This window comes from Peromyscus californicus, unplaced genomic scaffold, assembly GCF_007827085.1.
Source record: "Peromyscus californicus insignis strain IS unplaced genomic scaffold, ASM782708v3 Scaffold_4__1_contigs__length_199733344, whole genome shotgun sequence".
Classification (NCBI taxonomy): Eukaryota; Metazoa; Chordata; class Mammalia; order Rodentia; family Cricetidae; genus Peromyscus; species Peromyscus californicus.
In genome coordinates, this window is record NW_026294562.1 from 176,179,931 (window position 1) to 176,202,924 (window position 22,994).

The 22,994-nt window shown below is 52.8% G+C and overlaps 2 protein-coding genes across 6 annotated transcripts in view; one reads left to right on the forward strand and one right to left on the reverse strand.

The window, feature by feature from the left end:
* Izumo2 (IZUMO family member 2) overlaps positions 1 to 4,079 on the reverse strand; it is a 47,709-nt gene extending 43,630 nt beyond the window's left edge. The window contains exon 1 of the mRNA XM_052760323.1: positions 4,055 to 4,079. Coding sequence (XP_052616283.1) covers positions 4,055 to 4,079 — 25 coding nt within the window. The remainder of the gene's footprint in view (positions 1 to 4,054) is intronic.
* A 320-nt stretch (positions 4,080 to 4,399) lies between these two features.
* The window catches only part of Myh14 (myosin heavy chain 14), a 63,018-nt gene continuing 44,423 nt past the window's right edge, over positions 4,400 to 22,994 (forward strand). For 2 of the 5 annotated variants that reach the window (XM_052714251.1, XM_052714254.1), the window contains exons 1-9: positions 4,400 to 4,528; positions 9,651 to 10,046; positions 14,632 to 14,788; positions 17,602 to 17,629; positions 17,798 to 17,900; positions 18,465 to 18,488; positions 20,397 to 20,489; positions 20,707 to 20,770; positions 22,142 to 22,240. In XM_052714251.1, the coding sequence (XP_052570211.1) occupies positions 9,654 to 10,046; positions 14,632 to 14,788; positions 17,602 to 17,629; positions 17,798 to 17,900; positions 18,465 to 18,488; positions 20,397 to 20,489; positions 20,707 to 20,770; positions 22,142 to 22,240 (961 nt within the window). In that variant the 5' untranslated portion in view covers positions 4,400 to 4,528; positions 9,651 to 9,653. Of the gene's footprint in view, positions 4,529 to 4,709; positions 5,974 to 9,650; positions 10,047 to 14,631; positions 14,789 to 17,601; positions 17,630 to 17,797; positions 17,901 to 18,464; positions 18,489 to 20,396; positions 20,490 to 20,706; positions 20,771 to 22,141; positions 22,241 to 22,994 lie in introns of those variants that run through there. The other 3 variants (XM_052714253.1, XM_052714255.1, XM_052714252.1) reach the window with 2 other exon arrangements.

Consider the following 22,994-nt stretch of genomic DNA (forward strand, 5'->3'; position numbering starts at 1 on the left):
CCACCTGTCTCTGCCTCCCAAGTGCTGGGATTAAAAAGTGTGCACCACGACCACCCAGCTTGTTTTAAAATTTTTTTATGTAAGCCAGGCATAGTGATCCAAACAGAGGTAAGTGGCCCGCCTGTGAGTCTGAGGCCAGCCTGGTCTGTATAGAGGATTCTAGGACAGCCAGAGCTACATACAGAGACTCTGTCTCTAAAAACAAAACAAAACAAAAATGTTACGTGTATGTGTGTACACTTGCCTGTATTTATGTGTACTATGTGAGTGCTGTACCCTTGAAGGCCTGAAGAGGGCATTGAATAACCTGGACTGGAGTTATATGTGGTTGTAAGCTATCTGCTGTAGGTGTTGGGACCAAATCTAGGTCCTCTGCAAGAGCATCAATCACTCTTTACTGCTGATCTATCTCTCCAATTCCAATATTTAGATTTTTAAAAAAGATTTATTTGACCGGGCATGGTGGTACATGCCTTTAATCCCAGCACTCAGGAGGCAGAAGCAGGCAGATCTCTGTGAGTTCGAGGCCAGCCTGGTCTACAGAGCGAGATCCAGGACAGGCACCAAAGCTACACAGAGAAAGCATCCCCCTGGCTGCTGACAATCATCTGTCACTCCAATTTCAGGAGAGCAGATGCTGTCGTCTTGTCTCCACAGGCACCGGAACAATGTGCTGCACAGACATGCACCTGTACACATAAACTGAAAACAAATCTTCTAAAAGCTCTGTGTGTGTGTGTGTGTGTGTGTGTGTGTGTGTGTGTGTGTGTCCGTCCTTCTGTGGGTGAATGGGTATGTACATGTGAGTACAGATACCCACAGAGGCCAGAACAGGGTGTCATCTCTTGGAGTTGGAGTCACAGGTAGTTGTGAGCTGCCTGATATGGGTACTGGGAATTGAACTCTGGTCCTCTGGAAGATCAGCACATGCTCTTAACCACTGAACCATCTCTCCAGCTGTTTTTAGTCTTAAAATGTGTTTATTATCAGTGGGGAGATGTGTTGGTGCAGGACACCCACAGTGCATGTGTGCCGGGCAGAGGACAACTTTCAGGAGTGGTCCTGTCCTTTTACTGTGGGTCCTGAGGCTTTAACTCAGGCCATCAGCCTTGCCATCAGGCACCTTTCCCCCGCCGTGTGTGTGCACACAAGTGAGGGTGCATGTTGCCATGGCACATTGTGGAAGTCAGAGAACAGTGGCGCGGGGGCGAGGCGGGGGGGAGCGTTAGTTCTCTCCTTTCACCTTGTGGGTCCCAGGATGGAACTCAGGTCATCAGGCTTGGTGGCAAGTGACCATCTCGCCAGCCCTAATTTGTTTTTCTGATGTTGTTTTAGTGTGTGGCCCTATCTGGCCCAGAACTCACTACGTAGACCAAGCTGGTTCCACTCGAAGTGGTCCTCTCCAGCTTTCTCCTCCTGATGTGGGCCCAGGGTGTTGAACTCAGCTTATGAGGCTTGGTGGCAAGCACTTTCCCCTGACAAGTCATCTTGCTGGCCTGGTGTTTGTTTTCTTGATGGCCTTTATGACTAGGGTGATATGGAACCTTGAACTCTGGGTCCTTCTGCCTCCACCTCCAAAGAGCTGGAGTTACAGGTATACATCACTTCACTGATGTATGTAGGTGATGCTGGGGACTGAACCCAGAGCTTCCTGCATGCTGGGCAAGCACTCTACCGACCAGCTGAGCTTCTGCCCCAGACAAAACCACGTATTAGTGTGTATCTTCTTAGTGCCTTGCTTGTTTCCCCCACATCTTCCAGCCTTGTTGCTCAGGCTCTTTGGGCTCAGGTCATGCTGAGGGCTGGGATTCAGGAAGCTTCCATGTCCTACTTCCTTCTCTCTGGCACACATATTTGGGTGTTCCGTCCCCTTTACCACTGATTTCCCTCTCTGTTGCAGCTTATCTGCCCATGGGGACTGTGGGGGTTGAATAAAAATGGACCCAAAGGCCCATGGGAGCAGCACAATGGGGAGGCGTGGCTTTGTTGGAGGAAGTGCATCACTAAGGGGCGGGCTTTGAGGTCTCTGGAGCTCAAGCAAGGCCTGTGTATCAGTGTCTCTGCTTGCTGCCTATAGATCAAGATGTAGAACCTCAGCTCCTTCTCCAGCACCGTGTCTACCTGCATGCTGCCATGCTTCTTGCCATGAAGATACTGGACTAAACCTCTGAAATTGTAAGCCAGCCCCAATTAAATGTTTTCCTTTATAAGAGTTGCCACTGTCATGGTGTCTCTCACATCAATAGAAACCCCGAGACAGGTACCTTCAGAAGGAGAAGGCCAGCCCCAGACAGCCAGGGGCTCGCAATATGATGGGGAGTATCTCACAGATAGTGTCGGGTGTGTGTGTGTCAAGATCTCCAAGGAGATAGATGGGTAGGGACTTTAACCCAAGCATGTATTCTGGCTGGTGTGATGGAGGATGGGTGGAGGGCTTTGAGGCAAGGGCATGATTCCTTTGGACTTGATTCTTTGGTCTTGCCTTGTCTCTGGTGGTGCAGTGGAGACAGGAAGTGATCTCACTGAGGCAGCCAGGTCTCTGTGCCCACACCTGTAAAATGGGCATGATAACGGGACCAACCACACAGAGCTGGCGGTGTCCATGTTGTGGGATTTAATGCACGTTGAGGGCTTAGAACTGTGACTGTTCTCACTCAATATGAACGGACATTAAAGTGGTATGGGCTTACAGATCAGAGAAAATCCCCAGCAAAAGGAAGCCTACTGTTCCCTGTGTGGCTTCATGTGTTGTGGTGCACACTGGTGACTCCAGCATTCAGGAGGTGAAGGCGGGGGCGGGGTGGAGACTGGAAGTTCGAAGTCATCCTCTGCTATGTAGCCAGTCCTATCTCCCCTTAGACTGAGCAGGCAGAACTTATGCCACCTCAGGTAACAGGTCAACAAAGACAGATGATGACACTACTGGTTGCTAGGTAGATTTAGTCTTGAACAGGCTGATGACATCACTAGTTGGCAGGTAGGTTGGTTGGCTACAGGGGCCTGGTCTGTCATTTTCAAATGAACAGCAGAGTGCCAGGATGGTCTGGGCCACAGAGTGAAACCCTGTCTCAGAAACAAAGGAGCAGGCCTGCAGCAATGGCTCAGTGGTTAAGAGCACTGGCTGCTCTTCCAGAGGACCCTGGTTCAATTCTCAGCACCCACATGGCAGCTCACAACCATCTGTAACTCCAGTTCCAGGGGATCTGACGTCCTCTTCTGGCCTCCAACAGCACTGCAAATATACATACATATATGCAGGTAAAACACCTCCCCACACCCATATATATATATATATATATATATATATATATATATATATATATGCACAAGGAAACACCAAGGCAGGTCAAGTGCTTACAGAGCTAAGGAACAAGGAGCTAAGCAGCTGGGGGACGAGGTGGAGTGTGACTCTGCGGCGAGGGTCTTGGGGACTTTGGTATTTATTTATTTGTTTGCTTACTTATTTATTAGTTTTTGCAGTAGTGTGATTTGAACTCAGTGCTTTACAGCTCAAGTGCTCTACAGCCAAGCAGCATTTTTAGACCTTCTTTTTGCACTTAGAGACAGGATCACACTAAGTTGCTCAATCACTTTGTTTGAATCCATGACCTCAAACTCACTACAGTCCTCCTGCCTCAGCCTCCCAAATGCTGGGATGATAGGCATGATCCTCAAGACGAGGTTGGGGTTTTGTTTTTGTTTTCTGGAACAGGATCTCCTGTAACCTAGGCTAGCCTAGAATTCTTTATGTAGCCGGAGGATAACCTTGAACCTCTCATCCTCCAGCTCATGAGGACTGGGGTGACTAGCAGGTGCCACCACACCCGGTTTGCACAGTGATGGAACCCAGGGCTTCGTGAATGCTAGGCAAACCTTTTACCGACTGTGTCCCAGTCCCAGCCCCAAGATGAGGGTCTCAATAGCCCCAATTTAGAGGTTTCAGTGACGTTTTGTAGTGGAAATGCTTTACGCAGCTTTAAGCATACAGCAGGCGCTCAATAAATGACAATTCTGACCCATGCAGTCGCCATCCACCTGCATAGGGCCTGCTCACGGTCTGCGTTCCACAAAAGCGACATCTCCTTGGTGTGTGTCCGCGCGCTGGCTCCCCGGGGACCCAGGCATTCCTGCCTCCTGCCTCCCCGTACGTGCATGCACAAAGGCCTCCATTCATGCCTGTGTACAAAGCAGCTCATTCACCGGGTCCCCTTCAACCAGCGGCTCCCGGCCGCTCCCCAAGCCTCTTTATTGGTGCCTCCCGCTGGCCATCAGGCCCGGGCCCCACCAACGACCGCGCACTCTCGGCCAGGTTCTTTTCCCACGCCTGGCACGCTTCGCCAACTTCTGATTGGCACGGCGCACCAGCCGCTCTTTTTGATTGGGCAGGGCTCAGCCCCAGGGGCGGGGGCGGAGCGGGCCGCAGCGAGCGCTGATTGGTCCATGATGCCCACCTGTGGGCGGGGCTGTCCCGCACAGGCCCCTCCCCCTTTCTGCCCAGGCCGAGGCCTCTGGACCGCCCTGGGCGCCGGTGAGTGTCCGGGGCCCCCCGCAGTGCGTACGGGGCGGGGGTGCCAGGGGCGGCCAGGCTTGGGGAGGCCGGAGCCCTTGGGCTGTGGTGGGGGTCAGGGGGAGGGGTGGGCCAGGGCACTCGCTGTGGGTGCAAGCGAGCCCGAGGTCGAGGAGGGGTGGGGGGGTTGCAGTCACCCAGCCCGGGCTCCCACCGCATGCCAGGAAGCCTGGGGTCCTCTCTGAAGGCGTCACCTGGTCTGTTCTGCAGAAGGGAAACTGAGGCAATGCTTGGGACATTGCGTGATAGAACACCTGAGTCATGGTCTCCAGTCCCCAGCTCCCGGGATGATTGTGTCAGTTGTCAGAGGAGGAAAAAGCTGAGGGCCAGAAAGAAGGATCGCGGCAGGCAGGACCAGGGGCCGAGATGTGTTTGTCTGAGTGTTCTAGTTTGTTTTGTTTTGAATTGGTTTAGTTAATTTTTTTTGAGACAGATTCTCTCTGTGTAGTCTAGCTAGCCTGGAACTCACTGTGTAGACCAAGCTGACCCCAACTCCCAACCTTCCTGTCTGAGCCTCTCTAGAGCTGAGATGACAGGACTGAGCTAAGTCGTATCTGAACACCCCCACAAGGGACTTTATAACTAAAATCCTCTCCCATAGAGAATGGATTTGAGGTGGTTTGTGAGGTTCCCATTTCGGAGACAGGACCGTGGTGGAGGGACCTGGTGTGCCTGGCCATGTGGCCCTTCTCCCCCCCCCCCCCACCTTTTTTTCTTTTTAATAACACCACAGTAGTAATCAGGAGTTCGAGACCAGCCTCAGCTACACGAGGAGTTCCAGACCAACCTAGGCTGCATAAGACCCTCTGTCAGAAAAACAAAAAAGAAAAATAAATTGTGCTGTAAGTCAGAACTCTTAACATCTAAGGAGAAAACCATAAGCTTATGGCAGACACGCCCACCTCATGTCTCCTCTTCAGTTCACCCTGAAGAGACTCAAGCCCCCAAGCTAACATAGCATTTTGACTTTGTACCTGAGGATTGGGGTGCCCCAGTTCCAGGTTTGGGGAAACTGAGGTTCAGAGGTAATAAGTGATAAAGCACCAATGTAGGTCCCTTTTCCCACACGATTTTTATTGATTTCGTGAGCCTCAATTCCTAGCGAGGAAAGAGGAGGTCCAGAAGACTGGGGAGGGATTCGAACCCTAGGCGTGCGCAGTCCGGCTCTGCACCGGACCTTCATCTTTGTCCGCGGCCCACCTGGCAACAGGTTGTACCTCTGCTGGCTGCCGTGCCAGGCCCCGCCCCCTTGCCCAGCCCGGCAGGTGTCGGGTGACGTCGAGCCCGGTCCCGCCTTCTGACGCGGAGGCCCCGCCCCTTGCTGGACCGCAGAGCCGGCCTCACCTGGGTGCTGGAGAGGATCTGGACTCCAAGACCTCCCCATCTCTTCTCCAGCAAGCGCACAGGTAGCCTCGGGGTCCACGGGATGGAGGAGGCAGACCACGGGGCGCTTGATCAGGACTCCGGAGAGGGGGTTAGGATCCAGGTTTCTGGAGGTACATGGGCCGGTACCCCAAGGCAGAAGGAGGAAGCTGAGCATGAACCCCAGTGTCTGAGAAAGGAGAGCTGAGGTCTGTGCTCCTGTGTCTGAGGGAGGAGAGCCGGGGTCAGAACCCCTGGGCCTGAAGGAAGAGGGCTGAGGTCTGTGCTCCTGTGTCTGAGGGAGGAGGGCTGGGGTCAGGACTCTTGGGCCTGAGGGAAGAGGCTGAGGCCTGGACCCCTGGGTCTCAGGGAGGAGGCAGGCCTGGACCCCTGGGCCTGAGGGAGGAGGGCTGGGCCTGGACCCTGGGTCTGAGGGAGGAGAGGTAGAGTCAGGACCTCTGGGCCTGAGGGAGGAGAGCTGGGGCTTGGACTCCTGGATCTGAGGGAGGAGGGCTGGGGTCAGGACCCCTGGGTCTGAAGGAAAAGTTTGGGGTCTGGCCCCCTGGGTCTGAGGGAGGAGGCTGGGGCCTGGCCCCCTGGGTCTGAGGGAGGAGGCTGGAGCAGGATGGGATCTCATCCATAGGCTGAGGTCATAAGCTTGGTGCTGCCCCAGCCCCTGCCCAGGCAGGCGGGGCCCTGGCTGCTTTCCTTTTCCACACAGCTCTGTCTGCCCCTCCCAGGTGCTCTCACCTGCCTAAGTGACACTAATGAGTCCTGGCACCACATTCCTGCTGCCTAAGGGAGGGGTGTGTGGCTGGGGCTCAGCCATTTGGGGCCAGGTCCTAGGCCTACCCTGTTGGCTTGGTCAATTCCCTGAACGCCACACCCCACTTCTAACTCCGGCCACAGCAGGGCTCTAGAAAACACCTTGTGTCAGGTGGAGGAGGGCTGGAGATCCCACTCTGGGGTCCTGGGCCTGGACTCTGCGGCTGAGGCCGCTCTTCTAGCTCTTGGGGGGAGTAGCCGGGCTGGGAGGTACAAAGCCACCAAACCCTTCCTGGTCAAAGGCCACCAGGCTGGAGAGGAAGCATGTGGGTGGGGTGGGGTAAAGTCCCTGGGATGGGGCTTGGCTCTGGGTGTATCTGTCACCCTGGAGCCTGGGGTGATCCTTGGCCCTTTGGGGGCTCACCATTTGTAGAGTACAGTAACCAAAGTGGCTGGGAGCCAGCCTATTGGTGCTGGGGGTCGTGAGGAGGGCCAAGAGGGGCCTAGGTAAAGGAAGTCTGCATGTGAGAGAGGCTACCGGGCAAGCTTGAGGGGACAAGTATGTGAGGACACCCCTTGAGCAAGCTGAGTGCTTGGATGGATGTCCCCAAGGGATGTGCTGGAGGTGGAGGTGGCCTGGTCACAGAGGTGAAATGGAAGATAGGGATGTGGGACTCTTCAGATGTTCTTTGGTCGGGGATGGGGCGATGAGGTGGTGGGACAGCAGGGGCTGCTTCCTGCAGGAGAGACCGGTGCAGAACGTTTTCTGTGGGATATTGGACAACCCTAAGATTGCTGTGTTCCCCGGTCAGTGGCCCCGGAGGGTGGGAAGGGCCCAGACACCCTGACTGCCTTCTGGAAGCCTCCTTAAAGACTTAGCTGGGTCTACACCCTAAGATCTGCTCAAAGGCGGTTCCCAGGCGACTCACGACAGGTCTCCAGCGCCTCTGAGAACGTTGAGTGACTGTAAGAAAGTGAAGTGAATGAAGCCAGAGAGAGGGTGGTGACTGGCGATCGCGCTGTAATTATGGGCAGGGCCCGAGGTGCCCGGAGAACTTGGCGACAGACATCAGCTCTGCGCCCTCCCTGGGTCCCCCTCTCAGACGTAAAGTGTGGTGACAACCTTCCTTGTCCCTGCCACCCCACCTCCTTCTCCTTCAGCTCCAGCCACTGTGGAGCACTGCGGACGGGACATTCCGGCCCCAGGGCCTTGGCCTTGGTCCCATCCTCCCAGTAGTCTCCTCCTCAGACTCTCTCAGGTCTTTATTTTAAAAAGTAGCACAGTAGGAAGGCTTCTCCAGTCAGCCCAGTTAAAACGGAAGCACAGCCTGGGCACCAGCGTCACCCCTCCCCCGGCCCTACACTTCTGACAGCTGTTTATCACCATTTAAACCATCTACCTGTTTGTAACAGTTTATCTTTTTATCTGTCTCCTGAGAGTAGAATAGTACCGTCCAATATAAACAGAATGCAAGCCAAGTGTGTGTTTAAAATTTTATAGTAAGCACATTGAGGGGGAGGGGCACCTCAGAGATGGCTCAGCAGTTAAGAGCACTGGCTGCTCTTACAGAGGACCTGAGTTCAGTTCCCAGCACCCACCTGGTGGTTCAGAACAGTCTGTTAACTGTTCTGAAGTGGGAGAGGATCCCACTCCCTCTTCTGGCCTCCTCTGGTACTGCATGCCTGTGGTATAGACATACAAACAGGCAAAACACCCTTTACACATAAATCCTTTGGTTGTTGTTTTGAAGTGGGAGTGTAGAGGTGGCTCAGTGTCTTGTAGCACTGATTGCTCTTGCAGAGAACTGCCGTTTGATTCTTAACATCTACATCACATCACTCCAGTTCTAGGGAATCGATGCCATCTTCTGGCCTCTGAGAGATTCTCATACATGTGATACATATAAACTCACTCAAGTACACGCACATATACATAAATAATAAACCTTTTACCAGGTTTATTTATATTACTTTAAATTATGTGTGTGGGGTGTGTGTGCTAGAGCAAGTGCTTATGGAAGCCAGAGGCAAGGAGCTGGAGTCACAGGCAGTTGTGAACCCCTGATACAAGTGCTAGACACCGAACTCAGATCCTCTGAAAGAGCAATACACACTTTGAACTTCTGAAATGTCTTTTCAGCTCCATAATAAATGGATTTATTTATTTATTTATTATTGGTTGATTGATTGATTTTTGAGACAGGGTTTCTCTGTGTAGCCCTGGCTGTCCTGGAACTTGCTTTGTAAACCAGGCTGGCCTTAAACTCAGAGATCCTCTTGTCTCTGCCTCCCCAGTGCTGGGATTAAAGGCAGGGGCCTCCACACTCAGTGTAAATGAATTTTTTAAAAAAGCAAAGTTAGGGCTGGAGAGATGGCTCAGAGGTTAAGAGCACTGGCTGCTCTTCCAGAGGTCCTGAGTTCAATTCCCAGCAACCACATGGTGGCTCACAACTGTCTGTAGTGAGATCTGGCGCCCTCTTCTGGCCTGCAGGCATACACGCAGGCAGAATAAATAAATAAATCTTTAAAAAAAAAAAAAAAGCAAAGCTAGGCCAGGTGACACAGTCTTGTCATCCCATTTACTGTAAAGCGGAAGCAGGGAGGTTGTGAGTTCAAGGCCAGACTGAGCAACTTAGCAAGACCTGTTTTAAAATAAGAAGTTGAGGGGCAGTGGTTGACACCTACCTTTAATATCAACACTTGGGGGGCAGAGGCAGGCAGATCTTTGAGTTCGAGGCCAGCCTGGTCTACAGAGGTAGTTCCAGGACAGCCAGGGCTACACAGAGAAACCCTGTCTTGAAAAAACAAAAACAAAACCAAAAAGAAAGAAAGAAAGAAAAAGATGTCTGAGGGTGTGACTCAGTGGTACAGTGTTTTCTAGCACGCAGGAGGAGTTTATTAAGCCCTGGTACGGCCAAAGACAGTCCCAACTAATGTGTCCACTCTCTTCCCACAGACCATGGCCGCAGTGACCCTGTCTGTGCCTGGGAGGAAGGTGCTTTCCAGGCCAGGCCCTGTGCCTGAAGCGGCTCAACCGTTCCTGTTCGCGCCCCGGATGCCAAATGTGGGCGGCCCTGGAGGGCCACAGGTGGAGTGGACAGCACGACGCCTGGTGTGGGTGCCCTCAGAACTGCACGGGTTCGAGGCCGCCGCCCTGCGAGATGAAGGGGAGGAGGAGGCAGAAGTGGAGCTGGCGGAGAGTGGGCGGCGCCTGCGGCTGCCCAGGGACCAAATCCAGCGCATGAACCCACCCAAGTTCAGCAAGGCAGAAGACATGGCCGAGCTCACGTGCCTCAACGAAGCCTCCGTCCTGCACAATCTGCGAGAGCGCTACTACTCCGGGCTCATTTATGTGAGTGACATTCCCCGGGTGCGGTGCCAGGTGTCACCAACCTGACCTGGTTAACAGGGAGTGGCCTAGAGTGCTCGCCCATGTCCTGTGACTGTCCCCCAACTAGTGCACAATTATAATGCTTTATTTTTTATAGAATAAGAGGCGAGGCGGGTGCTTTAGCACTGAGCTGTGCCCTCAGTGCCTGACTGGGGGTTCTAGGTAGGTCTTCTGCTGCTCAGCCACTTCCGCAGCCCACTTTCTGTGTTCTCGCCTTGAGATGGGATCTCCCTTGTGACTGAGGCTAGCCTCTAATCTGGGTTCCTGCTGCCGCATCCCTCAGAGTAGCTGCAATGGCAGGCTTGCAACTCTAAGACTGGCCCAGCTTGTACATTACTGGATGACTGGAGCCCGCTTCCACCTGGCTGGGTGTAAGGAGGACACCCTGTATCATTTTGTAATAATAAAGAGTGAAAATTAATGGATACTGAGCCTACATGCCTCCCATTAGTTCATTTAATTCTGTATAGCAAGGCAGTGGCCATTATTAGCCCCATTTTACTAAAAGACCAAGAGAAAGAAATAAAAATAAAAGCCATTATGAAACCAGGCATAGAGAAGAGAATAGGATCTTTAAAAAAATGATTACATTTATTTATTTGGGGGTGGGGGACATATATGGAGGTCAGAGCTCAACTTGCTTGGATTGGTTCTCTCCTCTTACCACATGAGTGTTGCTGGGGTTCAAACTCAGGTCATCAGGCTTTGCGGCAGTCACCTTCAGTTTCTGAGCCATCTCACCATCTCCTGGCAGAAATATCTTGACTTTGAGGCCAGCAGGGTTGTAGAGTGATATCCTGTTTCAAAACAACAGAATAAAACAAAATAGTGTAATGGAATTGATAATATCCAGGTTGATTAAGGTGGTCTGCCAGGCTCTGTGATCCATTTTTGATGTCTGCATAGCACATAAGGTGAGGGTACTGCACACAGGAAATTGTTCAGCACCAGAAGTGGTTCCCCATCTTGGCTTCTTGTTAGAGTCATGTGGGGAGGTCTCTAGAATGCCTGCTGTGTCTCTCACCACTACCACCAACATGGAACTCTGGAGTGGTGGTGGGAGTGACATGCACATAGGGTTTTTCTTCTCTTTTAAATTAGCTTGCAGGGTGTGTCTCATGGACAGCCAAGGTGTGATTAACTCCATTTAAAAGAGAACAAACAGGATTATAGAGTTTAACAAAGAATGTTATAGCTGTAATGAAAAAAAAAGCCTTGAGAATAATGACTGGTAAATATTTATCAAGTACTTATGCTGTACTGGGCACTGTCCTGAGTGCCGTTGCTGAGTTATTGGCTGGCTTCTTTGCTGGAAACTGTTGATGTCACCAACATTCCAGAATGTTAAGTGGCTCGGGCCCATGGCCACTGAGGAATCCGTGGAAGCCCATCCATCCCTGATAATAACCATTAGCGTGGATACACACAGCTTTCTCTGCTAGGCTCAGTTCTGAGTTCCTTTCCCAGGGAGTCTTGCTGTCCCCCGTCCCCCCGTCCCCCGAAACCATGCACACACCAGGCTGTGAGGTAGGGACCAACCTCTCCTTTTTCCCTCAGCTTGACCTAACACAAGCTGATAATGGCTATCATAGCACACGGGCACAGTGCTGCAGATAGGTGCCGAGTTTCTGGTGAGCCACACAAAGTTTTGACAGGCTCCCAGCCATGCCAGGCAGGAAGCACAGTTCTTGTCTCCACTGATGGAGACAGTGATACCTAGAAGGTTTGCTTACTCAGGTCAACCAGTAGGAAATTGGTAGCACCAAGATTTAGGCTCCTTTCCTATCTGATGTCCAATGCGTAATCTGTATTTGCTGCCTGTGGCAGGAAGAACAGTGGGAAGTGAGGTCCCCCCCAGGGGTCTTGACTTGTTAAGGGATTGGTCCATTCAGTGGGACTATGGAGGTAGAGGAAACAGGGGTAGAGTCAATGACTATGTAAGGAACTCTCTGCTCCATGGGACTTGGGACAATGTTAGAGCTCTTCTAGGAAGAAGCTGTAAGTCCCATTATCCAGGGCTGAACTTTTTAGGCCTTTTCCCTACAATATTGGGGATCAAACTTAGAGCCTTGCTCATGGTGAGCTTTACCTCCAGCCCCTCACTGGGGGATTCTAGGCAGGAACCCTACCACTGAGCCACACCCCAGCCTCTTACTAGGGGATTCTAGGCAGGTGCTCTACCACTGAGCTACATCCCCAGCCCCTCACTAGGGGATTCTAGGCAGGGGCTCTACCACTGAGCCACACCCCAGCCCCTCACTGGGGGATTCTAGGCAGGTGCTCTACCACTGAGCCACACGCCCAGCCTCTCACTGGGGGATTCTAGGCAGGAGCTCTACCACTGAGCCACATCCTCAGCCCCTCACTGGGAGATTCTAGGCAGAGGCTCTACCACGGAGCCACACCCCCAGCCCCTCACTGGGGGATTCTAGGCAGAGGCTCTACCACTGAGACACACCCCCAGCCTCTCACTGGGGGATTCTAGGCAGGAGCTCTGCCACTGAGCCACACCCCAGCCCCTCACTGGGGGATTCTAGGCAGAGGCTCTACCACTGAGCCACACGCCCAGCCTCTCACTGGGGGATTCTAGGCAGGAACTCTACCACGGAGCCACATCTTTAGATCTCTTTTTACTTTGAGACAAATTCTCACTAGGTTGCCTATGGTAGTCTTCTGATCCTCCTGCCTCAGTCTCCAGAAGCAGCTATGATAGCAGTGCTACCAGGCCTGGCTGTCACTGAGCCTTTAGGGGGGTCAGTCCTCCCTGGAAGTTGCACACAGCTGGAAGCCTCAGCCTCTGACTTCCAACCCTAGACAGTTAGAGAGCCCAGTCAGCTTTGGCTCCCAGGTGGGTCTGTAACTGGAGCATCCCAGACTGCTGTTTGGAGAGGGAGGTGGGGCCACCTTGGCTGGCTGGCATTCATTCTCTCTTAATCCCTGGGCCTTTGTAATGAGGCAGGCTGCCACCTTCTTCCAGAGGAAGACAGACAGAGGAATACCTCAAATTGTGTGTGGGGACGTGGAGGTTGGGGAGGACCAGGCCTGTCTCCAGAGCCTTCCATGGACCCTCTAGGAACTGAGGCCTCTTCCGTTTCTCCCCTGGCCCTGTTGGCCAGCTCAGGTTTCCAAACTGGGTGTTACCCAAGCTGTGTCTGGCCCAAGGGGCTGGCATGGGGAGTGGGCTCTGGCGCCAGCGGCCATGAGATACCCTCCCAGGGAATGTGGTCCAGCCGCCCCACCCTGAGACCTCTGGGAGCAGCCTGGGAGACTGGGGAGACAGACACTAGGCTGACCGGTTCTTCCGCTTGTGGCCAGCTGCCTGCCCCCTCTAAGAAGAGGTGGCACCAGGCAGCCGGGTAGCCACACCCTGCCGCAGCCAGGAGGGAGGGGGAGTAGGTACCCACTAGAGAGCCAGCAATTGGCTGACTGGCGTAACTAATAAGCAGCTCTGGCCCTGAGTGGTGAACTCTCTGGCTTGTTCAGCTGTCTCCAGCGAATTAGGCTAGTTAGCTGTCTGACTGAATTAGCTAAGGGACTAACTAGTTCTTGGCTATCTAGCCACCTCTGTGGGTGGTGAGTGTTTCCTGCTGAGCTTGTCACCCTTGTGACAAGTCCTCAGCTCAGGCTGGCCCAGAACTCACAGCAAGCCTCTGCTTCAGCTGACTGAGCGCTGGGGTACAGAGGGACCCCATTCCCGCCACGGCTTCATTTGTCGCCTGAGGCTTTAACGGAGGGTCACATGTGCTCCTTCCGTGTGTCCATCAGAGAAGCCAGAGGTCTGTGACCTGAGGCTGCCTTCACGGGCCTCATTCACCTCTGTGGTGAAGCTTCACCTGTAGATACTCTGTACAATCTGGGAAGATTCACGTCTATGTCAGTTTAGCGGTGTTAGTAACATTCATGCTAGGCAAAGAGGCTCATTCCTGTAATCCTCTCACTTGGGAGACTGAGGCAGGTGGATTGCTGCGATTTTCCAGGCCGAGCTAGAGAGTAAGACTTGCCTCAGACAAATGAACAACCACAAACAGGGCTATAGAGACGGCTTAGCCGCTAAGAGCACTTGTTCGTGCAGAGGACCCATCTTCAGTCTCCAGCATCCACATGACAGCTCATAGCCATCTGTTACTCCAACCGGGAGACCCAGGGGTCTCTTCTGGCCTCCATGGGTCCTGCATGCATGTGGTGCACAGACATACATGCAGGGAAAACACACACACACACACACACACACACACACACACACACACACACACACAGAGCCAGGCATGGAAATACACTCATAATCTCAGCCCTGGGGAGGCAGAGGCAGGAGGGATTCCTGTAAGTTTCAACCCAACCAAGGCCATGTAGTAAGACCCTTCATAAAACGAAATAAACAAAGTATCAACAAAACAAAATTTGACCTTATTTTGTCAGGGTGTAGATACATCTTATGGCTTTACAGGTTTCCTCGTGGCATGTCTAACCTAACGCAGCTGTTCCCTACAGCTCTGTCCTTCTGCTGGGGGCAGCCACCTGACACACCCTTCCCTCTTGCCTGCCATAGACCTACTCTGGCCTCTTCTGTGTGGTCATCAACCCATACAAGCAGCTGCCCATCTATACGGAGGCCATCGTGGAAATGTACCGGGGCAAGAAGCGCCACGAGGTGCCACCACACGTGTATGCTGTAACCGAGGGTGCCTACCGCAGCATGCTTCAGGGTGAGTATATGGGCAGCCCTGGGGTGGGGGGTAGGCTGGGCACTGGGTGCTGCTGGGAGCCAGGACCAGGCTTGAAAGGTGGCTTGGGGACACACTGGGAGGTGGGCTGGGCTCCAGTTCTTACCATGCCGGCCTTAAAAAAGTCTGTGTGTGTTCATGACAGTATTGTTTTGAAAGGCAATCGATGCTGGCTTCTGTAGAAGTTTCCCAGAGAGACAGTAAATGTGACACGGCACATCTGTTTTCACAGTAGATACTTGTGTTGGGTCCTGGGTGATAATGGGTGAGGTTGTGTGCGCTCATTCCTTCCTTGGTTTTTTGTTTCTGGCTTTTTTGAAAAGTGTGTGTGTGTGTGTGTGTGTGTGTGTGTGTGTGTGTGTGTGTGTGTGTGTGTGTGTGTGAATGTGTGCGGGTACGTGTGTGTGTGAATGTGTGTGTGTAAATGTGTGTGGGTACGTGTGTGTGTGTGTGTGTGTGTGTGTGTGTGTGAATGTGTGCGGGTACGTGCATGTGAGTATAGTGCAAATGGGAACCAGAAAGGGTATCAGATCCCCTAGAACTGCAGTTAGAGGCAGTTGTGAGCTGCCTGATGTAGGTGCTGAGAAGTGAACCAGAAGTCAACCTCAGACCTGGAAGTTGTCTCTGCCTCCCCAGCACTGGGGTTACGGGTGTGCCCTACCATGCCCAGCTTTTTCTGTGGGTGCTGGAGATTGAACTCAGGTCTTCAGGATTGCTAACCCTTTAGTAGTCACGTATCTCTCCAGCCCTTCTCCTGTCTTTCTGTTGTTAGTTCTGACTAGTCCGAGGCTGACCACCTTGCCTTTGGTGCTCTTAACTGTGTGAAGGCCCGTGAATGTGGCCCGTCCCCTGGGGCTTGGGAAGAAGCTTCCGCTGCCATTGTGGGGCAGAGTCTGTAGGTCTGCCGGTGGTGCTGCTGAGTACCTGCCAGGTCGGTCAGGGTCAGTCCATTTCTGTGCAGGGTGTAGAAGTGAACTCCAGGAGAGCTGTCTCTTGGCTACATTATTTATTTATTTATTTATTTATTTATTTATTTATTTATTTATTTATTTATTTATTTTGGTTTTTCGAGACAGGGTTTCTCTGTGTAGCTTTGCGCCTTTCCTGGAACTCACTTGGTAGCCCAGGCTGGCCTCGAACTCACAGAGATCCGCCTGGCTCTGCCTCCCGAGGGCTGGGATTAAAGGCGTACGCCACTACCGCCCGGCTCTTGGCTACATTATTTAACCTCATAATAGTCTTGTGGTGTAGTCTATTTTATTATCCCTCATTTCCAGGTGGGGAAACTGTGGCACAGAGCAGTACAGTTACTGCCCGTGGCCACACGGAAGGGTAGGTGCTGAGGTATGGCTTGAACCCAGGATCCTGGCCACTCCTCCCAATGTGTCCCGTTCTGAATTTCATTCTCATTCAGTACCGGGTGTTGTGTTGGATATTTTTGTTTTTGAGATGATCTCATGTAGCCCAGGCTGGCCCCTGACTCCTGTATGGTTAAGGATGACTTTGATTCCAGGTCCTCCTGTTGAGGTTATAGGTGTGGACCACTATATTGTTCCTGGTTCTCGAGGTGCATGCTAGGCGAGTGCCTATGGGGGGCAGTGTCACCATCAAGTTCAGGCCTTCAAGCTTGGTGGCAGGTGCCTTTACCTACTGAACTCTCTAAATCTTGCTTTTAAAAAAACATTTATGTATTTCATCTTTTTGGGAATGGATGCTTTTCCTGCATGTATGTCTGTATATCTACACCTGATGCCTGCTGAGGCCAGAAGAGGGCGTTGGTCCCTTTGGAATTGAAGTTATGAGCTACTACAGTTGTGAACCATCACGTGGGTGCTGGGAATGGAGCCTGGGTCCTCTGCTCTTACCCACCGAGCCATCTCTCCAGCCCACGATAAATGTGTTTTAAACATTCTCACTGGACTCTGACTACAGCCTTGTTAGACAAGGGGCTGTGCTGAACCCCTTTTTTAAGATAGGGAAATGGAGGTACAGAGCAGCTCAGAGATGGCCCGGAATCACACAAGAGAGGAGACTGGGTCACAAACCTGATCTTTAGTTCAGACTGGCACATTGTCACAGGGCACTGTATGAGACCTGACTAGCTGTGCACAGAACCGACACCCTCATCCTTTATCTGTGCACGGGGTCTTCACCCCATGACAATATAGGTTGTGTGACCACAAAGAAGTCACCTTACTGTCTGGCTTAAGGGTTTCCAGAGACTTTCACTGTGGCTGTGCCCTAAATGACACCTCCCCTGAGAAGCACTGGGGCCCCCCATCCTCTGGTCACTGCCTGTGGCCCCAGATTTTCTGTCTTAGCTCTGTTATTCAGTGTTCCTTTCTGTGTTGATAACAGGACCTAGCACTTAGTAGGTGGTCATCAGAGTGTATGGTCAGATGGTGGTGCCAGGCCCAGGGGGGCAGTCAGAGTAGACATCTTGTATCTAAGCGACTTCTGGGGTCCAGGACCTCATTTTCTAGTTTTTGAGTCTGATGCCTAGCCTGAGGTGGCGCACAGTAGGGACTGAGATCGAGCTGACAGGCGGATTGTAGTCTGTGTAGCTGGGACTCCTCGTCTCCACCTTACCGATGAGGCAATAAAGGCTCAGGGCGGGACAGCTGCTTCCGTAGAGTCGCTCGGAGGTTTAGTCAGGATGGAGTACTCGAACCCAGGAGGGTTGCACATCACAGTCCTGCCATTTTCTTAAGGCTCTGAAAAGATTTTGAGATGCAGAGGGGCCAGGGGATTAGAGACACTCTGAGTGACATGTCATTCCCTTCTGTCCCCTACAGATCGTGAGGATCAGTCCATTCTCTGCACGTGAGTCATCCTAAAGGGCTTCAGAGGCCGAGGCCCCCACAGAATGGGAAGGGTACTAGTGGGTGTGGCACTGGGTAAGAGTGCCACCAGCAGGCGTCTGCATAAATGGGTAGGGCAGGGGCTGCCTGGTCTCCTTGCCCACCCCACCTCTCCTTGCTGCCCCCACAGAGGGGAGTCTGGAGCCGGGAAGACGGAGAACACCAAGAAGGTCATCCAGTACCTGGCCCACGTGGCATCGTCTCCCAAGGGCAGGAAGGAACCTGGTGTCCCTGTAAGCCATTCAGCCTTGGGACATCCCAGACCTGTCTCCAGCTGCACCCCTTATCTGCCGCACTCCACACCACAGTTGGTGCAGGCTCCTATTTCTGCCTGTACTACCTGAGCATCTACTGTGTGCTCATCATTGGAATCAGGAGCAAGCAGGTTGGAGATATGAGGCTGGTTCTTAGTCTTGTGGGTTCCAGAATAGTGCTGGGTACATAGTAGGTGCTTTTGTTTTTTGAGACCTAGTTTTAGGTGACCCATGTCTAGATTTGGAGGGCTGGAGAGTGTCCCCAGTCTCTGAGCCTTCAGGGAGTGGTTACCAACAATATGGGTAGGAAGCCTAGTTATGGTGGGTGAGTTATGGTGGGTGAGTTCTGGTGAGAGCAGAGGGTGCTGATACAGTGGGATTTAAGCCTGGGCGCATAATCCCTGAGGATTCCCTGCACCATACCCCCATTTCCCCAGCCCCTCAGCCCCAGCTCTGCCCTAAGGCCTCCAGTTCACCCACGTGTCTGTCCATGTTCCATGTGCCGTGTCCTGGTCCATGTCTCCTGTCCTGTGACTTCTTCAGGCCTCCATCAGCACCATGTCTTATGTGAGTAGCAGGGAATCCCCTTGACACCCCAGTTTCACTTGGGGTTGAAAGCCCACAGACATCTGGGAGACAGGGTCCAAGAATGGCATGCCAGCCCCCCAGGCACCCACAAGGCCACTGTTGGCAGTCCTACTGTGCACATGCCAAGACCACATGGCCGTCTAGCTTAGACATACTATGTGCATGAAGCCAAGGCCCCTACCACTGTCCGTGCAGCCCTACTGTGTTCAAGCAAGCCCATAAGAAGTTCTATTACGTGCTTGCAACCAAACTCACCCTGCCATTCACGGCAGCCCTGGCATGTGGACATACTACCCGGGCCCCATACCGCTATTTAGTTCAGTCTAATGTGTGCAGAGACATCTCTCCCACATTATTTGTGCCAGCCCTACTGTGTGCACATGCTTGGCCTCATGCTGACATTTAATCCAGTCCTCCTGTGCACATGTGGCCAAGCCCCCTGTCATTCATACCACCTCTGCTCTACCCACATGCCTAGACCCCGTGCTGTCACTTAGTAAGTCCTACTATGTGCATGGTGTCACTCCTCCCCCAATGGTCAGTGCACAAAGCAAGGGTCCCCACCACCGTTCCTGGTGACCCCTCTATGTGCGCATGCCAGACCCCATGCTACTTTTAGTGCAGCCCTACTGTCTGCACAGAGTAATGGCCCCCATTATTGTTCATGGAAGCCCTACTGTGTGCATGCAACTAGGTCCCCACTGCAGAGAAACCACACTGTGTGTACACCCCAGTCCTGCTCTGATTGTGCAGACTGGGCCGTACTGCCTGCCATGTGTGCAGAGAGAGGCCACACCACACAATAACCCGAACACACCTGAGCTACTCCTCCCAGCAGGGCTGGAGAAACAAGCTCTCGTACGACCAAGGCACATGGCCCTCTCCTTGCACAGCATCTTTTTTGTTTGTTTTATTTATTTTTTCTGAGGTAGACTCTTTTTTTTTTTTTTTTCCTGGTGCCTGTCCTGGATCTCTCTCAGTAGACCAGGCTGGCCTCGAACTCACAGAGATCCGCCTGACATTGCCTCCCGAGTACTGGGATTAAAGGTGTCTGCCCCCACCGCCCGGCTCTGAGGTAGACTCTCACTTTGCTGCCCAGGCTGGCCTTAATTCACTCTAGAGCACACGCTGGGCTTGAACTTGTGTCAGATCTCCTACCTTCACATGCTCAAGTGCTGGGGTTACAGGAGTGGGCACCGTGTCTGGCTGTGTTTGGGGGTTTGTTTGTTTGGTTTTTGAGGGTCTTTTTTGTTGTTGTTCATCTGACAAAGCCACCAGCTAATGTAGACTGAAAAAACATAGGCAGGCTGCCATTCACTGAGCACCTACTGTGCGTTGAGCACCTACTGTGTGCCTGGCTCTGGCAGCGGAGGAGCTGGAAGTCAGTCCAGAATACGGATCCTGGCATGGAGCCACCAGTGTTGAATGCCTGCTGTGCACCGGGCAGTAGATAGTATTTTGCAGCACTTTCCGTGGGCAGTATATATTATTCTCTGAACTTGTTTCCGCGAGAACGTATGGGGACCTGTGAGCTACAGCAGCAAATACATCAGCAGAGGGCGGTTGACGGTTCGGTGTGCACGCTCGCAGGCCTCTCCCCGTGTTTATTGCCGTGTGCATATGTAGAAATAACCATGTTCGTGCTGTAGTTCTAACCCACTTCGTTTCTTGTTAATGAGAACACAACTGGTTCTGCAGCATTTTCTCCTTTGTTTGGGTGTTTCGCTTCCGCTCACCAAATCTCCCAGAGCCCTCTCTACACACATGGCAGGAAGACCCTTCCACCCTGACGCAAAGGCCCCACCCGGAGAGTCCAGTCTGAAGCCCTAGCCCCATGAGGAGGCCTCTCCCCCTTTTCGCTGATGCACTGTCTCCCGTGTCCTGCAGGGGGAGCTAGAGCGGCAGCTTCTTCAAGCCAACCCCATCCTGGAGGCCTTTGGTAACGCCAAGACGGTGAAAAACGACAACTCCTCCCGATTTGTGAGTATGGGGACTGTGCATCTGGCAGTCTGGGAGACTGGGGCCCGATTGGGGGTAGGGAAGAAGGATGGAGGGAGGAGACGGGTCCGGAACCCTAGAGTTTGAGAGAGAAGGTCTGCAGCCTGGGACTTACTACTTGTGTGAGCTTTAGGTAGAAGGAGGAGGTATGGATTTAGGGAGATCCCTGGACTTAAGCCCTACACCATTTTTGCTCCAGGGCAAATTCATCCGCATCAACTTTGACGTTGCTGGCTACATCGTGGGCGCAAATATTGAGACCTGTATCCTCTGAGGGATCTTGGGAGGCATGGGTTAGCATGCCGAAGAAGGACATCCCTCTGGGCCCTCACCCCGAAAAGACACCCCGGGGTGGTCCTTCAAGGGACCCATGGTGATGTTCAGCTGGGACCGTGCAGCCCTGTGAGGACGTGCTGGGTCTAGACCCTCCACACTCATGCCCAGTTTTTGATGTCCCACTCAGCCCGTGGTCAGACCCTTGCTGTGCTTTATGGGACAGGAGGGGCTGGGTCTAGGAAAGCCAGGTGAGCGTCCAGAGTGTTCTCTCAGTGGAGCTGTGTAGGATGTGCTTGTCTAAACAAGATGGGACACTATCAGGGGAAAGTCACCCAGAAAAGCTCGGCAGAGCTTCAGGGCTCAGCGTTGTGCTCGGGTGAGGTCGCTCTACTGCTTGCTGAGTCTCGGACCCCACGCTCCTGGGGTGCCATGTACCACACTGAAGCAGCACAGAGCGGAGCAGACCTGTCACGAGGGGCTGAGGGCTGAAGAGATGGCTCTCCATGTGGGCCTGGGAACTGAACTCACATCTTCAGACTCGGTGGCAAGCACCTTTACCCACTGAGCCATATTGTCATCTCCTGTTGATTTAAATTTATTTTATTCTGTTATTTAGTCAGTGTGGGTGTTTTTGCCTGTACCTACGTCTGTGCGCCATGTCCCCGGTGCTGACAGAGGCCAGAAAAGGGCACTGGGTCTGGAACAGAGTCACAGAGGGTTGTGAGCACCATGTGGGTGCTGGGAATTGAAATGCAGCCCTCTGCTTAAGAGCAGCCTGTCTTCTAGCCCGGTGGCGCACGCCTTTAATCCCAGCACTTGGGAGGCAGAGGCAGGCGGATCTCTGAGTTCGAGGCCAGCCTGGTCTACAGCGTGAGATCCAGGACAGCACCAAAGCTACACAGAGAAACCCTGTCTCGAAAAATTTAAAACAAAACAAAACAAAAATAAAACAGTCATATTTTTGTTGTTGTTGGTTTTTTTTTTTGTTTTGAGACAGGGTTCCTCTGTGTAACCACCCTGGCTGTCCTGGAACTTGTTCTGTAGACCAGGCTGGCCCCGAACTCACAGAGATCTTGTCTGGCTTTGCCTCCCAAGTGCTGGCATGCGCCACCACCCCTACCCACCCCCAGCTATCCTGGGTCCTTAACCGCTGATCCATCCCTCCAGCTCCATGTTATTTTTATTTTATTAATTAATTAATTTATTTATTTTTGAGACAGGGTCTCACACTACAGTTCATGTTTATGTAGTCCAGGCTGATCTGGAACTCATCACAATCCTCCTGCCTCTGCATTCCAAATACTGAAGGTGCAGGCAGCAGGCAGCCCGTTGGCTCCTTGACTTGCCTTCCCTCCCAGATCTGCTGGAGAAGTCCCGGGCCATCAGACAGGCCAAGGATGAGTGCAGCTTCCACATCTTCTACCAGTTGCTAGGGGGCGCTGGGGAGCAGCTAAAAGGTCAGTGTCTCTTCCCCAGCCTGCTTTGCCCTGGGCGAGTGGGTGTGAGACATAAGGTCTCCCCCTCCTCCGCACCCTCAGCAGGAGCCTCATTCCCAGAGCAGAGTCACTGCGTCCTGTCCCGACGGTGTGTGGGAACAGTGCAGTAGCCTAGCTGCAGAGCCCTGGGCTCCTGGATTGGGTTCTGTCTGCTGGCCTCCCAGCCCCTGCTTTCCAGCCTCTGCTTCCAGCTGCCTCCTGGCTCCATTCCTGCCTGCTGCATCTGTCTGCACTGTTCCTGCACCCCTGTTCCTTCTGGCCTTGTGGTGACTCTGCCTTGCTGTGGCCTCTGGCAACTCCGTGCTTCCGGTTGAACCTACTGTGTGCTGTTGCCCTGCAAGCTGCCTTCTGTCGAGGTTCCTGCCAGCACCGGGTCAGCACCGGGTGCCTGTGCCCCTTCCTGTGGTCCTCAGCTCCCTCCTTGCAGCTGAAATTGTGTCCTCTCTTGTCTCCTTTTCTTTTTGAGACAAGATCTTGCTATGTAGCCCAGGCTAGCTTGGAACTTGCAGCAATCCCCTGCCTCAGTCTCCTGAGTGCTAGAAAGACAGGCAAGCCGCTGTGTCTGACTTTGTAGCTCCTTATTTACATTCTGTCCACAGCTTCTTTCTCCCTCCTGGTTCCCGGATTGTTCCTCTGACACCTTGGTTTCTGCTCTGTGGCTTCTGGCAGCACATGTGCCCCCAGGAGCTGCCTCTGCCATCTTGGTCGCCAGACT